Genomic DNA, 21,456 nt, shown 5'->3' on the forward strand with positions numbered 1-21,456 from the left:
ATGCAAAATGTTCCTTTAAATGTGTTCAGTTCCACGAAAACAAAACACGATCATATGAGGAATTGAAAACATTTCCCTCCATTATTGCTTGTAAAATTGCCCTTTCGCCCCCCCCCCCTCCCCCCACTGTAGGTGTCTCAGGTGTGCGATGCTATCCGCTCCTCCGTCATGTCACGTCACGAAGGCTACAATATCCGCTTGACCATGCAGTTTGGGGAAATGGCGACGGTGCTGCAACAAGCTCGACAACAAGAGGTAGCCCTCGCCACCTCGTGGCAAGCCCTGGACTCAATCATGCAGTTACAACAGAGTCCCTAGAGGGCGTCAGTAATGGTCGTGTCAGACATGAGCCCTGGGGTATTTATTTACAGAGAGAAAAAGCAATGTAGGAAGTTCACAACGCCCATGGTAGATTGACAACGGATTTGTTGGTAAAGTCACGTAAAATAGAAATAATAATAAAAGGAAATTAATAAAAATAAAACCTACGACGTTTCAATCGCAGCGCAAGCGGCGGTCGTCATCAGGGTTCATATTGGCCATGCCATGTTCTGACTGAGTTCGTACCGGATTGAGGCTTCACTTGAGCCTAACGAGGTGCAGAGTAATGGGAGAAAACTGGCAGAGGAAAAAAAACCCTATAGAGGAATCGAGCCGGAGGACTCCACCATTTGTGGAGGTGCAGATGTGCGTGTTTGGCAGGGGTCTTACACGAGACCAGCACTTAAAACATTCATATGCCAGGTTCCTAAACTTAAATACAAATTGTTGGCTGATCCTTCACTCACAACGCTCCTCCACACGTGGAATTATATCACATTTGTATAACATCTAAACATGATCCTGGCCCACTCAGTTTTTATAATTGTCAAGTCAAAGTTGATTTCCTGCTCAAATGTGCAATGGTGTTGTGTTTTTACGGCCCTTAACCAGTCTTATAAATGTCACATTTCAATGATGGGTGTGAGTCGACCCATAGGACAACCACTGTTTACTTCCCTACTTAGTGGTACTAATTGTATTGTCCCTGGAGGGCTCATAGGCTGAGTCAACCCCCAACCTTAGGATTTTATTGGTTTTTAATAAGCTATTAATTCCATAATTGGATGTTATAAATTTGAGCGCTTTTCAGTTTTGTTGCATAAATAGTATGAGTTTTCAGATTTTAGTTAGACCTTTTCGGCAATGTTAATTGTAAAATGTTGTGAAATGTATTCTAATATATTCTTAGCTGTTACTGCAACTGCTTTTAAAATTGCTTTGTACTTGCTGTGCTTTCGTGATGTTTCATGAGTGCTGACCCAGGGCTCACTGAAATAAAATACATCGAGACTCTGGGCTTACACTTGGTTATAAAGTTAATACTGGTAGGAACCTCCTGGTTATTACACCACCAGCCCACAGGGGATTATTGTTGGGTCCGTCCGTCGTGCATCCACAAATGGGAGGGGTGGGGCTGGGTGGAGAGGGGAGGGTGGGGAGGGGCTGGGTGGGGAGGGGAGGGTGGGGAGGGGAGGGTGGGGAGGGGAGGGTGGGGCTGGGTGGGGTGGGTGGTGGAGGGGCTGAGTGGGGTGGGTGTGGCGGGGTGGGGAGGGGAGGGAGGGGAGGGTGGGGCTGAGTGGGGATGGGTGGGGCTGGGTGGGGAGGGGCTGGTCACCCCGTGGTGCCCTTATAAAACTCAACGTGTAACCTACTCACGCCGGCTCATGCCCGCCCACACAGTCGAGCATATTTACGGAATACACCACGTGGTGGTGCCGCCGTTGACCCTGGCCATTGACCGAGCAGCCCAACGTTCCTACTACCAGCTCCCTCCGCAGGAGAATCTGTTATGTTATCTTATGGTTGTGCCTCTACGTGCCTTTGGCCTTGCTTTACATACCCTTTAACTCTCTAAACATTGGGCCTCGCTCTTTGGTCCTTTAGGTAAAGTCACGTAGTAGGTATAAAATAAATTAAATCCGCGACATTTCGGGCGCAACACAAGCGTCCGCCGTGAGGTGGGACAACCACAGCAAGAAAACAATTGCTGAAGTGGGCAAAAGGGCTGCTGTGACAAGAGGCTATGTAGGTAAGAGAGGGGTTTAGGAGCCAGGGAGGAGAGAGTGGAGGGGGTGTGGAGTAGGGGCAGTGGAGTGCTGCAAGTGAGTCACATCTAGATTGGGTCTTGCGTTTCATTATAAAGTTACATTTTCCGAAAGCGCACCAATCTGCTCTCATCCGCTTATTTTGTAAGTTTGATCCCAGGCGGCCTTCAGTTTTATGCGTGCCTCTTATGGCAGCCAGGATGCGTTCTTGATAAACGGAACACTTCGTGAAACAGCGCTGTAGGAGGTCATCATAACATGCTTCCAATGGAGATGCATTACCGAATGAGCATTGGTTTTCCTCTGTCCAAATATGAGCACTTTATTGGGGTATCAGTACCCGCCTTAATTATGATACTGTACACATGATAAATGTTTAGAGTTTTTATATGTATTTAAAACAAGTTCAATGGTTACAGACGTAAGAGTTATGCCTGTACATGTGTAGTGGGTTCTTTAAGACAGCGTAGAGACGAATCGGTAGAGGCAATGCTTATTTATTACAAAGGTGCTTAACACAATACAATACAGCCTTCTACTTGAAGGGGTAACGGCCCCTTCACCCGCTGCTGAGGAGGTACGGCTTCGGTCTAACTCGCCCTATTCCTGGGCTAGGGTCTCGGGGTCCTCCGGCTAAGGGGGTCCTAGGGGAGGCTAGTCTGACCTGACCCAGCCAAGGTACAGGTCTCGACCACTGGCCACACGGGACCCATCCCTGATAAGCCACCCACACAGACACACACTCACCTAGCCACCCACACACTCAGTCACTCACTCACCTAGCCACCCACACAGTCACTCACCTAGCCACCCACACACTCAGTCATTCACTCACCTAGCCACCCACACAGTCACTCACCTAGCCACCCACACACTAAGTCATTCACTCACCTAGCCGCACACACACAGTCACTCATTCACGCACTCACCTAGCCACCCACACACTCACTCACCTAGCCACCCACACAGACACACAGTCACTCACCTACCCACCCACACAGACACTGTCACTCATTCACTCACCTAGCCACCCACAGTCACTCACTCACCTAGCCACCCACACAGTCACTCATTCACTCACCTAGCCACCCACACACTCAGTCACTCACTCACCTAGCCACCCACACACTCAGTCACTCACTCACCTAGCCACCCACACACTCAGTCACTCATTCACTCACTCACCTAGCCACCCACACACACTCATTCACACACTCACCTAGCCACCCACACAGTCACTCATTCACTCACTTAGCCACCCACACACTCATACACTCAGTCACTCACCTAGCCACCCACAGACACAGTCACTCATTCACTCAGTGACTCATCTAGCCACCCACACAGTCACTCACCTAGCCACCAACACTCAGTCACTCACCTAGCCACCCACACACTCACTCATTCACTCACTTAGCCACCCACACAGACACTTAGTCACTCATTCAGTCACTCACCTAGCCACCCACAGTCACTCACCTAGCCACCCACACAGTCACTCATTCACGAAGTCACTCACCTAGCCACCCACAGTCACTCATTCACTCACTCACCTAGCCACCCACACACTCAGTCACTCACCTAGCCACCCACACACTCAGTCACTCATTCACTCAGTCACTCACCTAGCCACCAACACACTCATTCACTCAGTCACTCACCTAGCCACCCACACACTCAGTCACTCAGTCACTCACCTAGCCACCCACACACTCAGTCACTCACCTACCCTATGCCCAACTTCCTTCATGTCTCCACGCTCATGTTCAATCGATTCCAGTTCGATGTCAAACATGCATCTCTCCATACTTTTATTTTCAAACACTGTTCTATTTTCTCTTGGGGTTTATATTTGCAAGCGTATTAACCTGCTAAATACACGCACTGTACAGAATGCCAACCCATGTTTTTCAATGGGATTTTCAATGAGTCGGGGTATATTTTTACCAGCCCCCCCCAAAAGGGTCTCTTTGGCATTTATTTCAGAGCTCTCCGTTATGAAATTAAATGGGCAATATTAGTGCCATGGGCTACAGCAAGAAAGGAGCATCACTCGTGGTGGGAGCAAAAACTTTGGCTATGAGCAAGTTGAGAACCCCCCCAAATTGTAAATTAATTGGAGCCGCTAAAGTTACGGCACCCGAGGACTGCCAAGTGAAATCTGGTTTGGGGCTCATGGACAAAATAGCAATGCACACGGCAGACAAACTCGGCAGGTTAAGGAGACTAATCATAATTATTTTAATTTCAACATTCTTCATTTCCACTGCGACCTTTAAAATCTTTCGGTGCAGTCAATATAGAAATCTAAATTAATCCTCCAAAAAATGACAACTAAAATGTAAACGCGTCAATTGCACTTTCGACCTATACCCACGGTTAACTTTCAACAAGAGTGATGGGACATTCACAAATAGTACACAAAGTGACAATGATGTTGACACCGACGTTCAATACGGCATGAAACATGTTGAGTTGTCTTCTATGAAGGCTGGGCAGTAGAGAAGCACAGTTTGAGGGTGTAGAGGTATGGAACATCTGAGAAAATAAAAACAGGGGAGCCACATGACGTCTTCACTGGAGCACACAAAAACTTAAAACAATGAAGCGATTCTTAGGAGGGTCTTTGTCGATGTCAACAAACTCGTTCAGGGAGCTAAGATAACGTTGAGTTGTGATAAGTGAAAGTGCTTGGCTATGTCAACTTTCAATTCCATTCTGTACATGCAAACAACGAAATCCAAATCGCCCATAAATAACAACCTGTTAATATATAATACAACAATCTACAACTGCTTTCGCTTCCTGCAATTTCACCCAAGGCTGCTAGGCAGCCAGTGTACACAGATGGTGCTATGGCAGTGGTTCTTAACCTGGGTTCGATCGAACCCCAGGGGTTCGGTGAGTCGATCTCAGGGGTTCGGCAGAGCCCCCGCCACGGAGGTCCGGACACACTTGAATTATTGTGTAAATTTGTGATGACACACACGGCCCGCTTGGCCATCACTGGCTGCAGATAATCATGCTACACTGCTTGGCCAATCAGCGCTGCGGGGAATTTAGTGCGTACTCAGTAGTCAATGTGTGACTGTTGTTGTCGTACGTCGTGTGATTTCTTTAATATTTTATCCATACTATGTCGGGCAAAAGAAGAAAGTGGTCGGACGAATATGTACAACATGGATTCTCATGTATCACGGAACGTGATGGGAGTGAGCGTCCTATCTGCATGATTTGCAACGCCAAGTTGAGCAACTCTAGTCTTGCACCGGCAAAACTAAAGGAACACTTCTTGAAGCTGCATGGAGACGGGGAATACAAGAACACAACACTTGCTGAATTCAGGGTGAAGAGAGCCAGATTTGATGAAAGGGCCACTCTGCCTGCTCTTGGATTTGTACCTGTTAACAAACCGATCCTGACAGCATCGTACGAAGTTGCTTACCTGATCGCAAAGCAGGGCAAGCCACACACCATTGGTGAAACACTTGTGAAACCAGCTGCATTAAAGATGGCGAATCTGATACTCGGAACAGCGGCCGAAGGTAAATTATCCCAAATTCCCCTTTCAAATGACACCGTCAGTGACAGAATAGAAGATATGAGTAAAGACATCTTGGCTCAAGTAGTCGCGGATCTGATTTCAAGCCCGGCAAAATTCAGCCTTCAACTCGACGAAACCACAGACGTTTCTGATCTAAGCCAGCTTGCTGTTTTTGTACGCTATGTGAAAGACGACATGATAAAAGAAGAGTTTTTATTTTGTAAGCCTCTTACAACAACAACGAAGGCAGCCGATGTGAAGAAGCTTGTGGATGACTTCTTCAGAGACAACAATCTTTCATGGGATATGGTTTCTGCAATTTGTACGGACGGAGCTCCAGTCATGCTGGGAAGAAAGTCTGGTTTTGGTGCGCTAGTAAAGGCCGATGCACCACACATCATTGTGACGCATTGTATTCTGCACAGGCATGCGTTGGCAACAAAAACCTTACCTCCAAAAATGGCAGAAGTATTAAAAACTGTGGTGGAATGTGTGAACTATGTGCGAAAAAGTGCTCTGAGGCACCGCATCTTCAGTGAGCTGTGTAAAGAAATGGGCTCTGAATTTGAGGTACTTCTGCTCCATTCTAATATTCGGTGGTTATCCCGGGGACAGGTGCTGAATCGTGTTTTTGCCATGCGTGTGGAATTAGCCCTGTTTTTGCAAGAGCACCAACACTGCCATGCAGATTGCTTCAAAAATCCTGAGTTCATTCTCATTTTAGCGTACATGGCTGATATATTCGCAGCTCTCAATCATCTCAATCAGCAGATGCAGGGTGGTGGAGTCAATATCATGGAAGCGGAAGAACACCTGAAGGCTTTTCAAAAAAAGCTACCGTTATGGAAACGACGAACAGAGAACAATAACTTCGCAAACTTCCCGCTTCTGGACGACTGTGCAAGTAAGATCGAAGATGTGTCTGGAATCGGAGATATTTCTGTATCCACGGAACTGAAGCAAACAATTGCCACGCACTTAGATGAGCTTGCAAAGTCTCTCGACGGATATTTTCCTACAAGAGAGTCATATCCAGCATGGGTGAGACAGCCGTTCACGTTTGCTGTTGAAACAGCAGATGTCAATGATGAATTCCTCGACTAAATCATTGAAATTCAGCAGAGCCAGGTTCAACAGCAACTCTTCAGAACAACAACGCTCTCAACGTTTTGGGTGTCGACAAATGAACAAGTATCCAGTTATTGCTAAGAAAGCCCTGGATTTTTTTATACCATTTGTTACAACATATCTTTGTGAGCAATCCTTTTCGAGGATGCTGGACATAAAAACGAAGAAAAGGAACAGACTTTGCTGTGAAAATGAAATGAGAGTGGCACTTGCCAAGGTGAAGCCACGCATATCTGAACTGATCTCTCAAAGGCAACAGCAGAAGTCACATTGATTTCCAGGTATGTAATTTGTTGTGAGTTTATGCATTGTGTTGGTTTTATTCTTTGAACAAGGTAATGTTCATGCACGGCTCATTTTGTGTACCAGTAAAAAACATATCTATGTCTTGAATTTGAAAAAAATCACATTTTATTTTTCACTAAAGAGGGGTTCGGTGAATGCGCATATGAAACTGGTGGGGTTCGGTACCTCCAACAAGGTTAAGAACCACTGTGCTATGGTAATAACAAGCGCCCCCCCCAAATCTGAACATTAGGTGCTCAACAGAGCGTACGACCAAAGATTTGCCGATAATGCAGCACCGCTTCAATGTCATCGCACCAACACAAATGGCCAACACCCCACAACTTACTTGCGTTCTTCAGGGGGTGATGGTTAATGCACGCCAGAGCCTCCATGGCATCGTTCTTGGTCTCCCACTCCATCAGGCCGGACACGCTCCTATCGGCTGGACACGTGGATGGACCGTCGCTCATGGAGTCATTTGGGTCGTGTAAAACGCAACACCCTTCGCCATTTTGATTTAAAGCTTTCGTGACTGCAGGGATTCATATTCTTGGTTCTTTCGGTAAAGTCACCACCACGTAGAAGGGAAACAATAAAATAATAAAAATATAAAATAAAATTCTCACGACGTTTCGACTGCAACACAAGCAATCATCATCAGGTGTGAAAACCACAGCAAGAAAATTTTAAAAAAGTGGCGGTTATTTTTAACGTTAGCACCACGGAGAGCGATTTGGCAGTTGTTCAGATGGACGAGTCCATCTATGTTCTGAAAAGAGGAGGGGGGAGACGAAAATAATGGATGCGGTCTGAAAGCCACCGTAAGCGTGAACGATCAATTAAGACCCGAAATGGTTTATCAAATCCTTCCAATGATTGCTAAGCCAGAATCAATCTTCTCGGTTGAAATTGTCTGTGTTTGTATATATTTATTATTTTGTTGTTTCCCTTCTACGTGACTTTACCTAAAGAACCAAGAATATGAAACCCTTTGCCATGTTTAAAGGGTGGTGCCAGTCGTGGGTGAATTTCTGCAGCAGGAAGGCTTCAGTCCGATGCCTTGGCTACGCTAACACGGTCCAGTCAGCTTGGGCGCGAGTGAATAGCAAGGACTGCTCTCGGGAGAGAATTTCTCACAGGGTTTCTTGAGCATGGCCTCATAGCACACGTTGCAGATCATCTGGTGTCGTGCTGTAAATCAAGCGACGATTGCATGGAGAATACAGTACACGATTTATTCTGTGCCATGACACGTAAGATAAATAATAAACATACTTTGCGGGACTTACTTTTTCCAGAAAACACTTTGAAAGAGCGGGGCCTCGCAATCGACATTTCGTCGCACAGCTGCGGGGACAGAACGGGCGGCGTTCACGTTATAGTTGGTAACAGTTAACGTGCACCGGTAAAGCATTCGGGAGATGTCATTTTAATTGCAGGCACAAATCCCGTTGTCCATTTTTTTATTTACATTCGCCAGCTTTGGAGCAGTCTTTCAAAGTGCTCAGATTATTGTGAACACCAAGCATAGACTCAGGGGGAATGCAACCATTTGCAGAAACAATGTCCAAAGACTGAAATGTAAACCTTTCGAATACGAATATGAATCGTAATGTATTAAACAGGACAAATTAACGCGAGGTGTTGTCTAGTCTGTAACAAAAAAGTCCCTTTGGAACATCGACTGCATTATTTATACATCTTATGTTTTAAGCGCTGAAAGGAAACTACATTACACCATTTTACATTTGTCCCGTCACAGGAAACGTGTCATTGGCCACCACAAACTCCACAACATCAATAGGCTCATCTTAAAAACCCACGATTGTTTCATGTGCAAAATTTGGACTTGAATATTTATAAAAGCTTCACCTGGGAAAACTTTTAAAGAAACCGAACGCGCTCCCCTTCTGCGCTGCTGGCAGCAGGCTGAAGGGGCGGCGGGGGCACGAACCTGCGCGAACATCTCGGCCGTGATGTCCGTGGGCGCGTTGAAGAAGTGCAGCACCGCGGTGGGACGCTGGTTGCGGTTCTTCGCCGCCTTCTCGCTGTCGGCGTAGCGGTGGTTGTGAGAACCTGCGTAGTCCCTGTAGCTGTCGGTGCCGTCCGGCAGCTCGAACGCCTGGCCCGGCACAATCGACCGCTGCCTCGACACGCTGCCGAGACGAGGGCGGAAGGGAGGGAATAGCGCGAAGAAACTGTTTTTAGTTTTTATTTTATCACGTTCCAAATTTCACGTGCTCTTTGGTTCGATTCGGTAAAGTCACGTGGGTAAAAAATAAAATAACAAAAAATCACGACGTTTCGGCCACAACACAAGTGGCCTTCATCAGGTGAAGGGACCGGACTGTCCAGAGGACAGCGTTGGAGTGAAGACAGCAAGCCCAGGTCGCGTCCTTTAAGCTTGTGATCGCGGCATCTTTTGAGGAAGGTCAGCGTCTCGATGAGCTTTGACTTCTTGTCCCGTTGTCTGTTGAAAGCTCTAACAGATAGGTGAAAGCCCTCCCCGTAAAGCTTCAAATCTAGAATCCAAATTTCACGTTCGCTATTTCAATAAAGGCCCTCCCCGTAAAGCTTCAAATCTAGAATCTAAATTTCATGTTCGCCACTTCAATAAAGGCTCTGGACAGCAAGTCACCGGGGTCCTCGTGAGCTGTGACGAGTGTTTCGTTCACGGTATTCATCAGCTCTCTTTTTCACCGTCCTAAAATTTAGTCACTTGCACTAAATATTTACTAAAGTTGTCTTCTCTAAATGGAAAGCAGTATCCAATTACATTAACAGGATATGACGAGTTACATTTACCAATTTAACACGGGAACAAAAAGGCTCACCAGAGGTTGATTTTATTTCCAAAGATCTGAGACATATTGAGGTGAAAAACCGCCCTGTGCACGGCGTACTGATCTCCCATCTCGACCATGGCGGCTCCCGGCTTGCTCTTCAGGAACTTAACCTACAAAAATAACAACCCGTAAGACGGTTCAGCATCGCGCAATCTTGCACGAAAATATCTACAAGTTTCGTTGTAACGCATTGTTGAAATGTGAAGTGTTGGCCGAGGGGCCATTAGAAAACATGCACAAAGAACACTTCGCATTGGGTACATTTTTGTAAAGAAAATGACCAAATGTGTATGTTGTCAATCGGTGAACAAATTTGGTCGTGTGAATCTCCCACTTTATATAACACGATCAGCGCACGACGTGCACCACACGCGTGCGTACGCATTGCACCGCGGTTGAACCTTTGGAAGAAAAAAAACAGGGACTCATTTCAAAGCAGGTGCGCGCAACACCCAGCGAAGGCACCTTCTCCACGTCGCCGAAGAGGCAGAGGATGTTAAACACGCGGTCGCAGTTGAAGCGTTCGGCGTCCAAGTCGTACACAATGAGGACCTTGTTGTCGGCCTGCTGGTTCATCATGGCTTGCACGTGCTGGCCCTGGGTACCACCCTGGGGCCCAACCTGGTTGCCCATGCCTACTCCCATGCCCATTCCTCCCCCACCGCCCATGCCGTCGCGGCCAGATCCGTAGTCGACGCCCGGTGGTGGTGGCTGCTGGTGGCCTGTGACGCAAACACACAAGAGGGGGAAACGCATAGTGAACTAGCTGAAACTCTCTAAACTTCTCTGAAAAACAGATTTATGACAACCATCATCTTACACACGTGTGCCCTTTCCTATAAGGTCAGGTAACCCAGGAATCACCACTCTACTCCTTGGAGACACTGGAAAACATTGGTCCAGAAGACTCAGTTGCCTAGGGAATAGACTAAACTAGTTTTTATTTTAGGTTGAGGGCCACCAAGCTAGAGCTCTTATTCAGCATAGCTTGTTTTAAATACCCAATACATCTGATAGCTATTGGAAATATCGTCTCTTAAAACACAAAGCAACTCATACGTTGCAATTGTTAATCGCAAAAAAAGGTTTTTAGGATGCACCTTAACACTAATTCCAAATAAGAAATGTTCTCAACAGGCAGCAGGTTCTTTCAATCTGACAGCAAGCTGAAGGAAACCGAAATTATAGCATTCGCAACAAGGGGATTACCTCCACAGTCGCCACCACCGCAAGCGTGTGCTTTGGGATGGTCGCCAAGGAGAGACGTTTGCTTCGCTGGCATCATTGCATTGTCCTCTGAAAACAACAAAAAAAACGATCACCAAATTCACCCACGGGAAACATAAGCGCTCATTGCTGCACAAAATAAGGACAATCCAAAAAATGCATTCTGCACCCAGAACATTCACATGACCAACACATTAAGAAATTCCGGGCACACTCCACACGGGGGTGCGCTGCGTCTGTCGATAAAAACAATTGGCGGTATTTTTAAAATGCAGATTTCACATGGCGCAACATAAATAACGAGCACCATACAAAATACAGCGCGTAAAGAAACGCTCATCGCAAGAAGAAGAAAAAACAAAATTTATTGGAGGTGTACAGATGCACGCGACAAATTGTTCCGAGGTGCGGCGTCAGCGAGTGTCCGTGGTTGCCGCCTGCGATGCCCGCTCGTTTCTTACCCAGTCTACGCTTCGACGGGAACACAAAGTTGCCCAGAGTCGGGCGGCGGCTGACGACCCATCGCGAGGAGGATGCAACAGAAAGGCCGGCGCCTTCTTTCCTGCGCCAACAGCAGTCACGCTCGGCACAAATGGACCCCCCCGCGTTGTCCGTGCCACCGCACCTCTCGCTCTCCGGCGACCCTTTTTGGTTTGGGGCTTAAAATTGGGACGCTTGAAGTGGGCGACGGGGCCTTACGAACCTTTAAAATGAAAAAGATCGCCGCTTATAAACCGATGCGAAATGCGTTGTCTGGCATCAGCAATGTCAAAAGCCTCGTTTGCAAACAAAACTTTAGCAAGGCAGTCTAAACGTACGAGCGTGGAGGTAAATTCTCACCAACGGAGCGATTTTAAGCCCCAAACGCATCGGCACGCGTTCCGTTTGGCTTATTTCCAAGTCCCGTTCGCGGTGAATGCGGGCTTTCGTCGCTCCCGGCTTCTTCGCGGCGGTTCTGGTGCTTTGCCGGTCTGTCAGCGCCGTGTCCCCCGGTGCCTGCGGCTGGACGTGGGTTATCCGATGGCCTCTGCCAAGCGGCACGTGGCGGTTGCGGTGCAGCGGACGCGGCGTGCTGCGCTGCAGGCGTGGGGGGCGCGGGTCGGCCGTGCGTGTCACAGCGGCGGCGGCGTGTTGGTTGCTTGGTCCCCGGTGCCTCCCAAGTGCCGACGAGGATGTCGCCAATGTCGCCGTTCGTGTCGTCGCCGTTCACGTCGGTGGCTGTTGGCTGCCGGGCGCTTTATTGCTCGTGTGTTGCTTGCAAATTGCCTCCGTGTGCTTCTGTGTGCGGCAATGCTCGCAGATGCTCCTTGTAGCGTTGATGTTGGGAGTGAGGAAAATACTCTTCGAAGCGTTTACGGAAATTTGGTGATAAAATCAAACCGCACCGTGTCCCTAAAGCTCCCTTGATAAAGTGGCGAGACTTACCTCTTCGGAAACTAATATCTGTGCGTACACACAATGTATTCGGGACAAAGATACCATTTTCCTGTTCAGGTTCAATCGTACCAAATTAAAAGGGTTACTTTATAATAAGTGATATTTTCAATCGTAAATATCGGCTTTTCTGACATCCTCTAAGCTTCTCCGCTTAGTATCCAGACACCACATAATGCAGTCAAGGTTTCTCAACCCTACAAAATATAAAAACGCAACGTGCAATGTCCACCTCAAATATGCCAGTGAAAGTTGGCACCTACTTCTGATCCAACAGACACACACCCTGGTAAATCTAAATATAAAAGTAAAACCTTGGATTGCAAGTAACTTGGTCTGCAAGTGTTTTGCAAGACGAGCTAAAATTGTAAATAAATATTAACTTGATAAACGAGCGAGGTCTTGCAATACGAGCAGTGTACGTGTAGACACACTTTGTACTGCCGTGAGTCACGTGATCACACAACTGATAGACGAGTGCTTTGATGTACGAGCGCTTTGGATTACAAACACGTTCCCGGAACGAATTATGCTCGCAATGCAAGGTTTTACACTGTAGTGTAAAAATGCCCAGCCTTGATACACCCCGAACAACCGAGTACCCGCCTATGGGCCACATGCACTTGACGTTGGGAAAATCTTCAAAGCTGATCAAAATCTAAAACGCCACCAACTTAATGGCAATGTCTATCGCATGTCCAGTACCAGGGCAACAGCTTTAATGGTAACAAAAAAATTAATCCAATGGATTATTGAACACTCCAGCAGCCACATGCCTCCTTGTGAATCCTGTTCTTCACAACATTCACTTAAACTGCCACATTGTTGTGAAGGGTTAACTAGAAAAACAAAGTACACGGGCAGGAGTTTAAAACCAATCTGCCCAGAGTAAACTACGCAAGCTTAGCATGGGCTAAAAAAACACAAAGATTATTTAGTTATATGTTGCGCTAGCTGTTACTACCCGGCCGCCTTTGTCTCCCCACTGGCGATGTTCACACACCACAGCAGTTACTCGTTTGAGGCTGAGTCGACCTAGGGGAGGCCCAGGACCGGTTAAAATAATCGTCACCGGTGGTGGCGGTGAGCGGGAATCGAACTTGGGTCGCCGGGTTCGTAGCGCAGCGTAGCGCTAACCGCTACACTACGGGTCACGTGACAGATTTGACGTCACAGCTCACTTGCCGTGCAAAAAATAAATGCATTATCGAGCTCCCCCCCCCCCAAAAAACAAAAGTGTATTTGTGTAATGTTTGCACGGTGTACAGTCTGGAAAGTACCCACATGGCAAATTTCCAGTTTGTTGCATGTCGGGAAGTACGCTAAACATTTTGAACAGACACACATATTCACAACTTTGCCTTTTATATATGGAGAAGATAGGTATAAACGAAAATAACCTTGACCAGCTCTACACAATTGCAGTGATTGCATGATTGATACAAAAGAGGGGAATGGCGTTTCAAATAACTTCCTGTGACAACGACCAAGTTCTGTAGATTGTAAACAGTACACCAATGTGCTTCAAGATAACCAAGTGTCTGCAGGTGTGACATTTTTCTGCAACCAAAATCTCAAGTGCAGAAGCTGCATTATCCTCTTGAGAACACTCCAAACTTCCCCCTCTACTTGGCCACTGATCTTCAAGTATAACACGGCAAAGCCGGCCACGTACAGAAATAGTCAATGCCTGTTTCATCACGCCGTGCACACCCCCCACCCCTTGCGTTAAAAACGTCACCCCCCCCCCCACACACCGAGGGCTCACCACCACCAGCTGTCGAGAGAGCGCGGCTCTGATATGCTCGATATTGGTCTTACCTTGCTTGAGGCCAGGGTTGGTGAAGTCCCAGGTCTCAGAGTCATTTTTAAACACATTCAGACGCATCGCCTGTAAAGAGGACACAGCAGGGGGAAAAGATAAACATTATTCGTGGCCAGCATATAGGGCATAGATGCTGGGAAAAAAATTATATAACTTTAGAACCTTCTTTGGTTCTTTCGGTAAAGTCTCCACGTAGAATGAGGATAAAAAAATAAAATAAAACAATGAAATTCTCACGACGTTTCGGCCACAACACAAGTGGCCTTCTTCAGGTGAAAGGAACAAACCTGTCGTCCCGACCTTGTGTTGTGGCCGAAACGTCGTGATAATTTTATTGTTTTATTTTATTATTTTATTCTCATTCTACGTGGTGACTTTACCGAAAGAACCAAAGAAGATTAATCCTTGCAGTCACGAAAGCTTTAAATCGAAACTTTAGAACCATTTAAAATTTACAAGCATAATTATTAAGCGGTCATTACCCCCGAGACAATTACGGCATGCAACTTGCGGTGAAGCCGAGGTACTTAACGCAACCCTTAACCTCCTGGGAGATGAATGAATAAGAGCTGCCACACGTAGGAAGTCAACGGGAAGCTAAACTTTCGCGCCGTACGTAGCAAAAGCGTGCTTATCGGAGTTGTGGGAAAACAGTGGCCTTCTGCCACCGGTTTTTTGTTTAAGATCAAGTGTTGATTATCCCTCTTCGTTAGAACAAGCTCCCTTCGTGTTTGCAGATAAAATCGCTATCCCTCGGTGACCTATTTAAATTCCAAACTTGTTTAATCGCACATAAGTTTGGCATGCTCTGCCTAACTCGGTATTATTTATTCGCGGTGTTCCTCGTGTACTGTAAAGCGTTAGCCTTGATCGTATACCTCAAAAATGTTGAAGTGCCATAACCCCGTTATGAAAATGATGCATTCGTTATTACTGTTCAGTAATTTTATTTCCTGCTAACAATGTAACATCTCTCCTCAGGTACTCTGCAGGTCTCGCAAAGCAGCCTATGGCTGAATGCTAATCACCCGTCACCAAATAAAATTGAATTAAAAACCAACTCTACCCTTCCCACTGGATGCGAATTTTCCACTAACTGGCTCAGGGCACTGGCTCAGATGAGAACCACGCTCACACGGTAATATCAATTGGGAAAAGTTTGACTTTAGACAACGGCAAGGATGCCCGTCATGCACAATGGGTTGTTGTAGGTTGTGGGGCTGTGTGGTGGGCAGCTGTAAAATCCATTGGGTGCATTGTATTTCTATGCTGCCACAATATATGCTACACTCCTTTACCCCGCACACAAGTCAAATAACCCCCACAACAGGCATCGAGTGCGGAAGCCCTCATCTAGCAATGAATTGCCGTGTGTATTCAGCATTATTTGCTCACCAAAGTGGTCAATTCAGAATATTAAATGAAATCTTTGGTCTGCGGGTGAAAAAACCCAGGTTGTGGTGCACACACTTGTGAATGTACAAAGTATCGGTTGTACTTGCCCTCGCATACTCCACTATAAGAGTACAGCAGCCCGAATAGATGTCCGCTCCATTCAGAGATGAGTTCGCTCTCTCGGCGCTCTCAACCGAAACAAACGTGGCCAAAAATTAAGGAAAACACGACCATTTCATTTTAAAAACAATACATTTAGCATCTCCAAAATAACACGTAAAATTACGTGAATGGCGGACATATCGTTACGGTTATGCATCTCGTTGAAAGGATATTCCACAAAGGCCTGCAGGCCATTCTTCCTGAAGATCACAATGCGTTGCAGAGGCCCAAATGGTTTGCAAATGTTGTAAAGCACATCCTGCAGGACCACATGGAGCACACAAACGCAGCGAGGTGATTTTGCACGCATTACCAAGTAAATTTGAAAAGCTTTTTTTCCAGTGAATTTTTAAGATCGAGCCATACAGGACATCAACGCTTTCCAAAATCAACATTAGGTCTATATATTGTTTTTTATTCAATGCCATTGGTAGACTTCAAAGCACAAACAAAAAACACGACTTCAATTGCCTCAAATGAACCAAAGGATCAATGTAATTTCCTTAGCAAAGCCATTCACTGTAATCCAAAACGGACATAATTTCACTCGTATAAATGAAACACGCGCGTGTGTGCATGGCACACCCGACAAACTATTCACACATTAATGTCCAGCTGCTGTAAGTGTAACAATGCCCACCGTGGTGATGGGGTAGATGGGGTTGAGAATGGTGAAGAGCAGGATGTGGTTGCTGTTGCCGTTGTCCCCCGGGACGCCAGGGCGCCAAAGCTTCTGGCTGGTAGAGAAGTTAAAGTAGGCCGGCTGCCCGCACACGTAGACGGAGCCCTTGGACGAGTAGTCGACGCAGCTGCGGGAGCTCTCCGGGTCTTCAAACTCCACCAGCGCCTGCCGCGTCTTGGGTATCATCACCACGTACAAACGAGTGCCGTTATTCAAAGATGTGGCCGACTTTAAAACGCGTGCCTGTTGTTGTTAATTTTAACCACGAGGTTGGTCTGCTCCAAGTCACCTCATTTGATCTCAAGAAATGTTTCAATGCATGCAACGGAGTGGAGACTGGTTGGATGCAGGTTAGATGCCACGTCCCATTTCAGTTTGGCAGTGTAGTACGTTGGAATTGAATGTACTGTAAGAATATAATTATATTTAAAATACATCTTGAGGGTAATGTAGTCTTCTTCTGTCGATGTATCACCTGACAAACGAAGCCTCTTCAAACGTACATAAACAAGGTACGTGTGTGCACCATTTCAATACGAGATATTAATTTTTAACACGGTTACTAATCACAGTTGAACGTGTGCTGCTTTTGTCAGACGGCACAACAAAAGCAGCAGTGGCACTTTAATTCGGAGGGAATTCGTGACTTGGGGAAATTGAAGAACAAACGGTTTTTGTTTCCATTTAAAGCTTTCGTGACTGCAAGGATTCATCTTCTTTGGTTCTTTCGGTATAGTCGCGTAGAATGAGAATAAAATAATAAATTAATTTCAAAACACAAAATTCTCATGACGTTTCGGCCACAACACAAGTCGCCTTCATCAGGTGAAGGGACGAGACTGTCCCATTTCAGTTTGGCAGTCTCGTCCCTTCACCTGATGAAGGCCACTTGTGTTGTGGCCCGAAACGTCGTGAGAATTTTATCGTGTTATTTTAATTTGTATTAATTTATTATTTTATTCTCATTCTACGCGGTGGTGACTTTACCGAAAGAACCCCAAAGAAGATGAAGTGGTTTTTGGTTGGTCACTTCAGGCTGGCAAGGCCCCGAGTAAGCCACGCACGGCGTCGCTGATCACGCCGTGACGTGGGCAACGCCGCGCCCTCTCGTCCGCCGCATAACGCGGCCACGACTTTTTATTTACGGAAGTGGTTCTTGAGCTTTAACCTGCAGCCTTGCCACCCCCCCTTTGGTTCTCAATATATATTTTTTTAAAACGTACAATATTTATTAATTTAGAGGTTTGATGGAACAAAGTAGCGGTGCGTACGTGCCCGTGCTCAATGTGTTTCGATGGATTTACCTTGTTAAAAAATAATCTGGCACGTCTTGCACCCCCAGAAAGGGCATCTCCCACCCCGTGCTTAAGAACCATCGAGTATTTTCGTGTTATGCAATTTCTTGAGTTATTGAACCGAAAACCGGTAATACTCGAATTTCCAAGGTCTACGTTCACTCCACGTCCGCAAACACCACCACCACAACAATAATAACAATAATAATAACACCAATAACAATAATAATAACTATAATAACAATAATCTTTGTTTTTTTTCGGTAAAGTCACGTATAAATAAGAAATAATAAAATTACATAATAGCGCACGACGTTTCGGTTGCAACACAAGCAGCCATCATCAGGTACAGAAGAGCTAAATTTAAGAGAGAGGAGAAACACATAACCCCAGATGTATATACAGACACCCAAGTAGGGGGGAACTAACACCGACACAATAGGGGACACAGAGAGAGAAGCATACCAAACAGACAAGAGTTTAGCAGAATTTGGAAACCAAATAAAGCAACACAGACGGTCGGTCAAAACACAATTAACGCAAAGCCTGGTTGATTACGTTATTTCAAAGATTGCTAAATTGCAAGTTAAGTATGAAATTTAAGATACAGACGGCACACACACATAGACATTCAAGTAGAGCGGACCAGCACAGGTACAAGCACACAGTGAAGTCGCCTTAAATAGGCAGAGAAGGCAAGGCTGAGAGGCAATGGGACATATTAGCATGAGAAGGCAAGGCTGAGAGACAATGGGACATTTTAGCATGAGGTATGCATAGAGCAAAGTGGAGCACGGCAGCAAACATTCGGAAGCACCAAGACCGACACACAGGCAGAGACAGCACAGAGAAACAAATCCAAGCACAGACACAAAGGCAGATACACAAGCAGAGACAACACACAGACAACACAAGACAACACAAAGACAGACACAAAGATACAGACCTTATACCTCCCCGTAGAGGCGGTTTAAACTTGGTTCAAAGCTTTCGTGACTGCAGGAATTAATCTTTGGTGTTTTCGGTAAACAACAATAATAATAATACAGCTTCCTTCCCCATGCGGGCAACGGTCACCACCGACTGGTCACCTGACTAGGCCAAAGTACCGCACGGCCTCCACGAGGTCCGACTCGAGGGCTGTGTCTGAGAGTCCCCGCACGTGAACCACAGCCGACGGTGGGGGCTTGTGTGGGTCCTCAAACGTGTCCTGTGCACGTCGGCAAGGAAGCAAACTCAACACGACTATTGTGCAAAGCTGTTGTTTCCTCCTATACCGAGAAGACAGTTTTCAGTTTCATTTATTTGGTATAGCCCTGTGAGCCATTTGGCTCTTGAATCGGGTGCAACCGCAACAAACAAAAACATGAACAGGAAAAACATCTTAAAGTGACTTTGTGTGACTGTGCAAACAAAAAATCCAGGAAAAAACAGCAAAATAATCCTTGAAATAGCACCGTACACCAACGCTGTGTGCAAAAATCCCAGTGGGATGCAAGTCAAACAACAACAACCACAAGACAACTAAGATTAAAGCCATCAGTCTAACTCCGTACTACAACAAAACAATCATGGCCAAACCATAAAACTTTTTCAAAATCACCAAAATAAAGCCACGGCTAACATCGCCGGCAAGTGATATCGGAGCAGATGCAGACACTTGCATTAAAGGGCTTTTTAAATCTGCATCCGTTTGGCAAAAAATGGCCATAGCTCAGTGCCATCATTTCAGTAATCGCTAAGAACGTTCGCGAGTTTAACTTTCAATCTAAACGGCCCTCGAGTTACAAACTCTGGAACTCGCATCCCCCACCGCCAGGTGCGCTTTTGTAGACGCTGTAAAGTTTTATTCCGCAAAGTTTTTAATCACATTGGGGAGGGTCGAAGAGCTTCCCCACGACGCTATCGCGTGGGACATTTAACATATCGGTATTTTAACTTAATTAGTATTTTAACTTTTGATTTAAAGCTTTCGTGACTGCAGGGATTAATATTCTTGGTTCTTCCGGTAAAGTCACCACGTAGAAGGGAAACAATAAAATAATAAAAATATAAAACAATACAATTCTCACGACGTTTTGACTGCAACACAAGAAGCAATCATCATCAGGTGTGAAAACCACAGCAAGAAAATTTGAACAAAAGTGGCATTTTTTTTAACGTCAGCACCACGGAGAGCGATTTGAGAGTTTGTTCAGATGGACCAGTCCATCTATGTTCTGAAAAGAGGAGGGGGGAGACGAAAATAATGGATGCGGTCTGAAAGCCACCGTAAGCGTGAACAATTAAGACCCGAAATGGTTTATCAAATCCTTCCAATGATTGTTAAGCCAGAATCTATCTTCTCGGTTGAAATTGTCTCTGTGCTTGTATATGTGGATAGCCTCATGAACGAATTTCTCCTGGTAGGCAATGTTTTTATTCGTGGTCCGCCAGGAAGTGTCTGTGTTGTTGGCCTGACTAGATGTGCTTCACATAATGTTGTTTCAGGTTTGTTGAATTCTCGTCTCTCATCTTTTGCTGTATTTACCTCCGTGATTTGTTCTTGACACCTGATGAAGATCGCTTGCGTTGTGATCGAAACGTCGTGATTGTTTTTTGTTTTAATATAATTTTATTGTATTTCTACATACGTGACTTTACCGAAAAAAACAATGAGTAATGTTTTTATTGTTTCATATTTTTTTATTATTTTAGTTCAGTGCAAAGAGAATACCCACCCTTAGAAGAGAAAACGCCGTATAAAAAAATTACACTGGAAATAGCCCAAAGTGTTAACGAACACGAAATCCACGTTTACCAAAACGCGTTTTACTGAACGTAAGCAGAGCCTAGCGATGCTGTGGTCCGCGTGGTCCATCCCCAACACCAACAACGAGAAGCTCTTCGCAACGGCACTGGAATCTGCGAGTTACAAAGCTAAACAATCACGTTAAATAATATAAACACGGCTGGTGGTGGTGGTGGCACGTCGCCTGAGTGAAGCCTCTGGCCCAGGCCTCACAACGAGGCTCTGGGCGAGGAGGAGTAAAAGAAACATCTTCTCGTTATAAAAACACCTCGTCAAGTCGCTCGTCACTGACGCTCACCATCGCGCCCGCCTGGACGCGGTCGTTGCCTTCGCCATTGACTCCCAGGCGCTTGGCCGCGTGCCGGGCGGCGGAGGCGGCGGTGGTCAACATCGTCGTGATGGCGTGGAGCGCCGGAGGGAATCGATTCGCGATCCTGTCGCAAAAAAATCGACGCCTGCGCGGATCGCCGAGCGTCAGCGGCAGCAGCGGGCGGCGGCGGCGGGGCGATTCCAACGCGTGACATCGATTCTCGGATCGATGTGTCCTCTGGCGATGTTCGCGCGGCTTGGTGTGACCCCACAGCCACTCGTCACGTGACGCCTCTCTCGGCCGACTGGGGCCGGCGACGGAGATCTGAAGCAGTCGTGGGCCTCCCCCTAGGTCGGACTCGGACTACATAATTAAATTTGATTAAATTTTTATAATATTAAATAAATAATAATAAATGATTAAAATAATCAAATTAGATTAT

At 46.1% G+C, this 21,456-nt stretch overlaps 1 protein-coding gene across 5 annotated transcripts; it reads right to left on the bottom strand.

Annotated features, from left to right (window-relative positions):
• Positions 1-3,881: 3,881 nt before the first annotated feature.
• Positions 3,882-21,150, bottom strand: LOC142913086 (heterogeneous nuclear ribonucleoprotein L-like). 5 transcript variants are annotated; one of them, XM_076060768.1, is made up of 12 exons: positions 20,973-21,150; positions 16,577-16,792; positions 16,110-16,195; positions 15,882-15,978; positions 14,376-14,445; positions 11,103-11,189; positions 10,359-10,615; positions 9,882-10,003; positions 9,002-9,203; positions 8,337-8,394; positions 7,394-7,489; positions 3,882-4,625 (listed from the first exon to the last, which is right to left on the bottom strand). In XM_076060768.1, exons 1-12 carry the CDS (start codon positions 21,093-21,095, stop codon positions 4,570-4,572), a joined length of 1,470 nt encoding a protein of 489 aa, XP_075916883.1. In that variant the 5' UTR covers positions 21,096-21,150; the 3' UTR covers positions 3,882-4,569. The 5 variants fall into 5 exon arrangements, with proteins under 5 accessions (XP_075916883.1, XP_075916884.1, XP_075916885.1 ...); XM_076060769.1 differs by having other exon boundaries at positions 21,003-21,148; XM_076060770.1 differs by lacking the exon at positions 7,394-7,489.
• Between the last annotated feature and the right edge of the window lie 306 nt (positions 21,151-21,456).

This window comes from Petromyzon marinus, unplaced genomic scaffold (assembly GCF_048934315.1).
Source record: "Petromyzon marinus isolate PM22_M1 ecotype Great Lakes invasive population unplaced genomic scaffold, UKy_Petmar_22M1.pri1.0 PM_G_Scaffold_223, whole genome shotgun sequence".
In the NCBI taxonomy this organism is placed as follows: Eukaryota; Metazoa; Chordata; class Hyperoartia; order Petromyzontiformes; family Petromyzontidae; genus Petromyzon; species Petromyzon marinus.

What these genes read in the sequence shown, in the direction of transcription:
- LOC142913086 (XM_076060768.1), bottom strand. Translation starts at nt 21,095, where the DNA reads ATGTTGACCACCGCCGCCTCCGCCGCCCGGCACGCGGCCAAGCGCCTG. An exon ending in CCATCTACCCCATCACCACG is followed by an intron (nt 16,196 to 16,576) that starts GTGGGCATTGTT and finishes GTGGTCCTGCAG; the next exon opens with GATGTGCTTTACAACATTTG. An exon ending in CAACCCTGGCCTCAAGCAAG is followed by an intron (nt 11,190 to 14,375) that starts GTAAGACCAATA and finishes TGTTGTTTTCAG; the next exon opens with AGGACAATGCAATGATGCCA.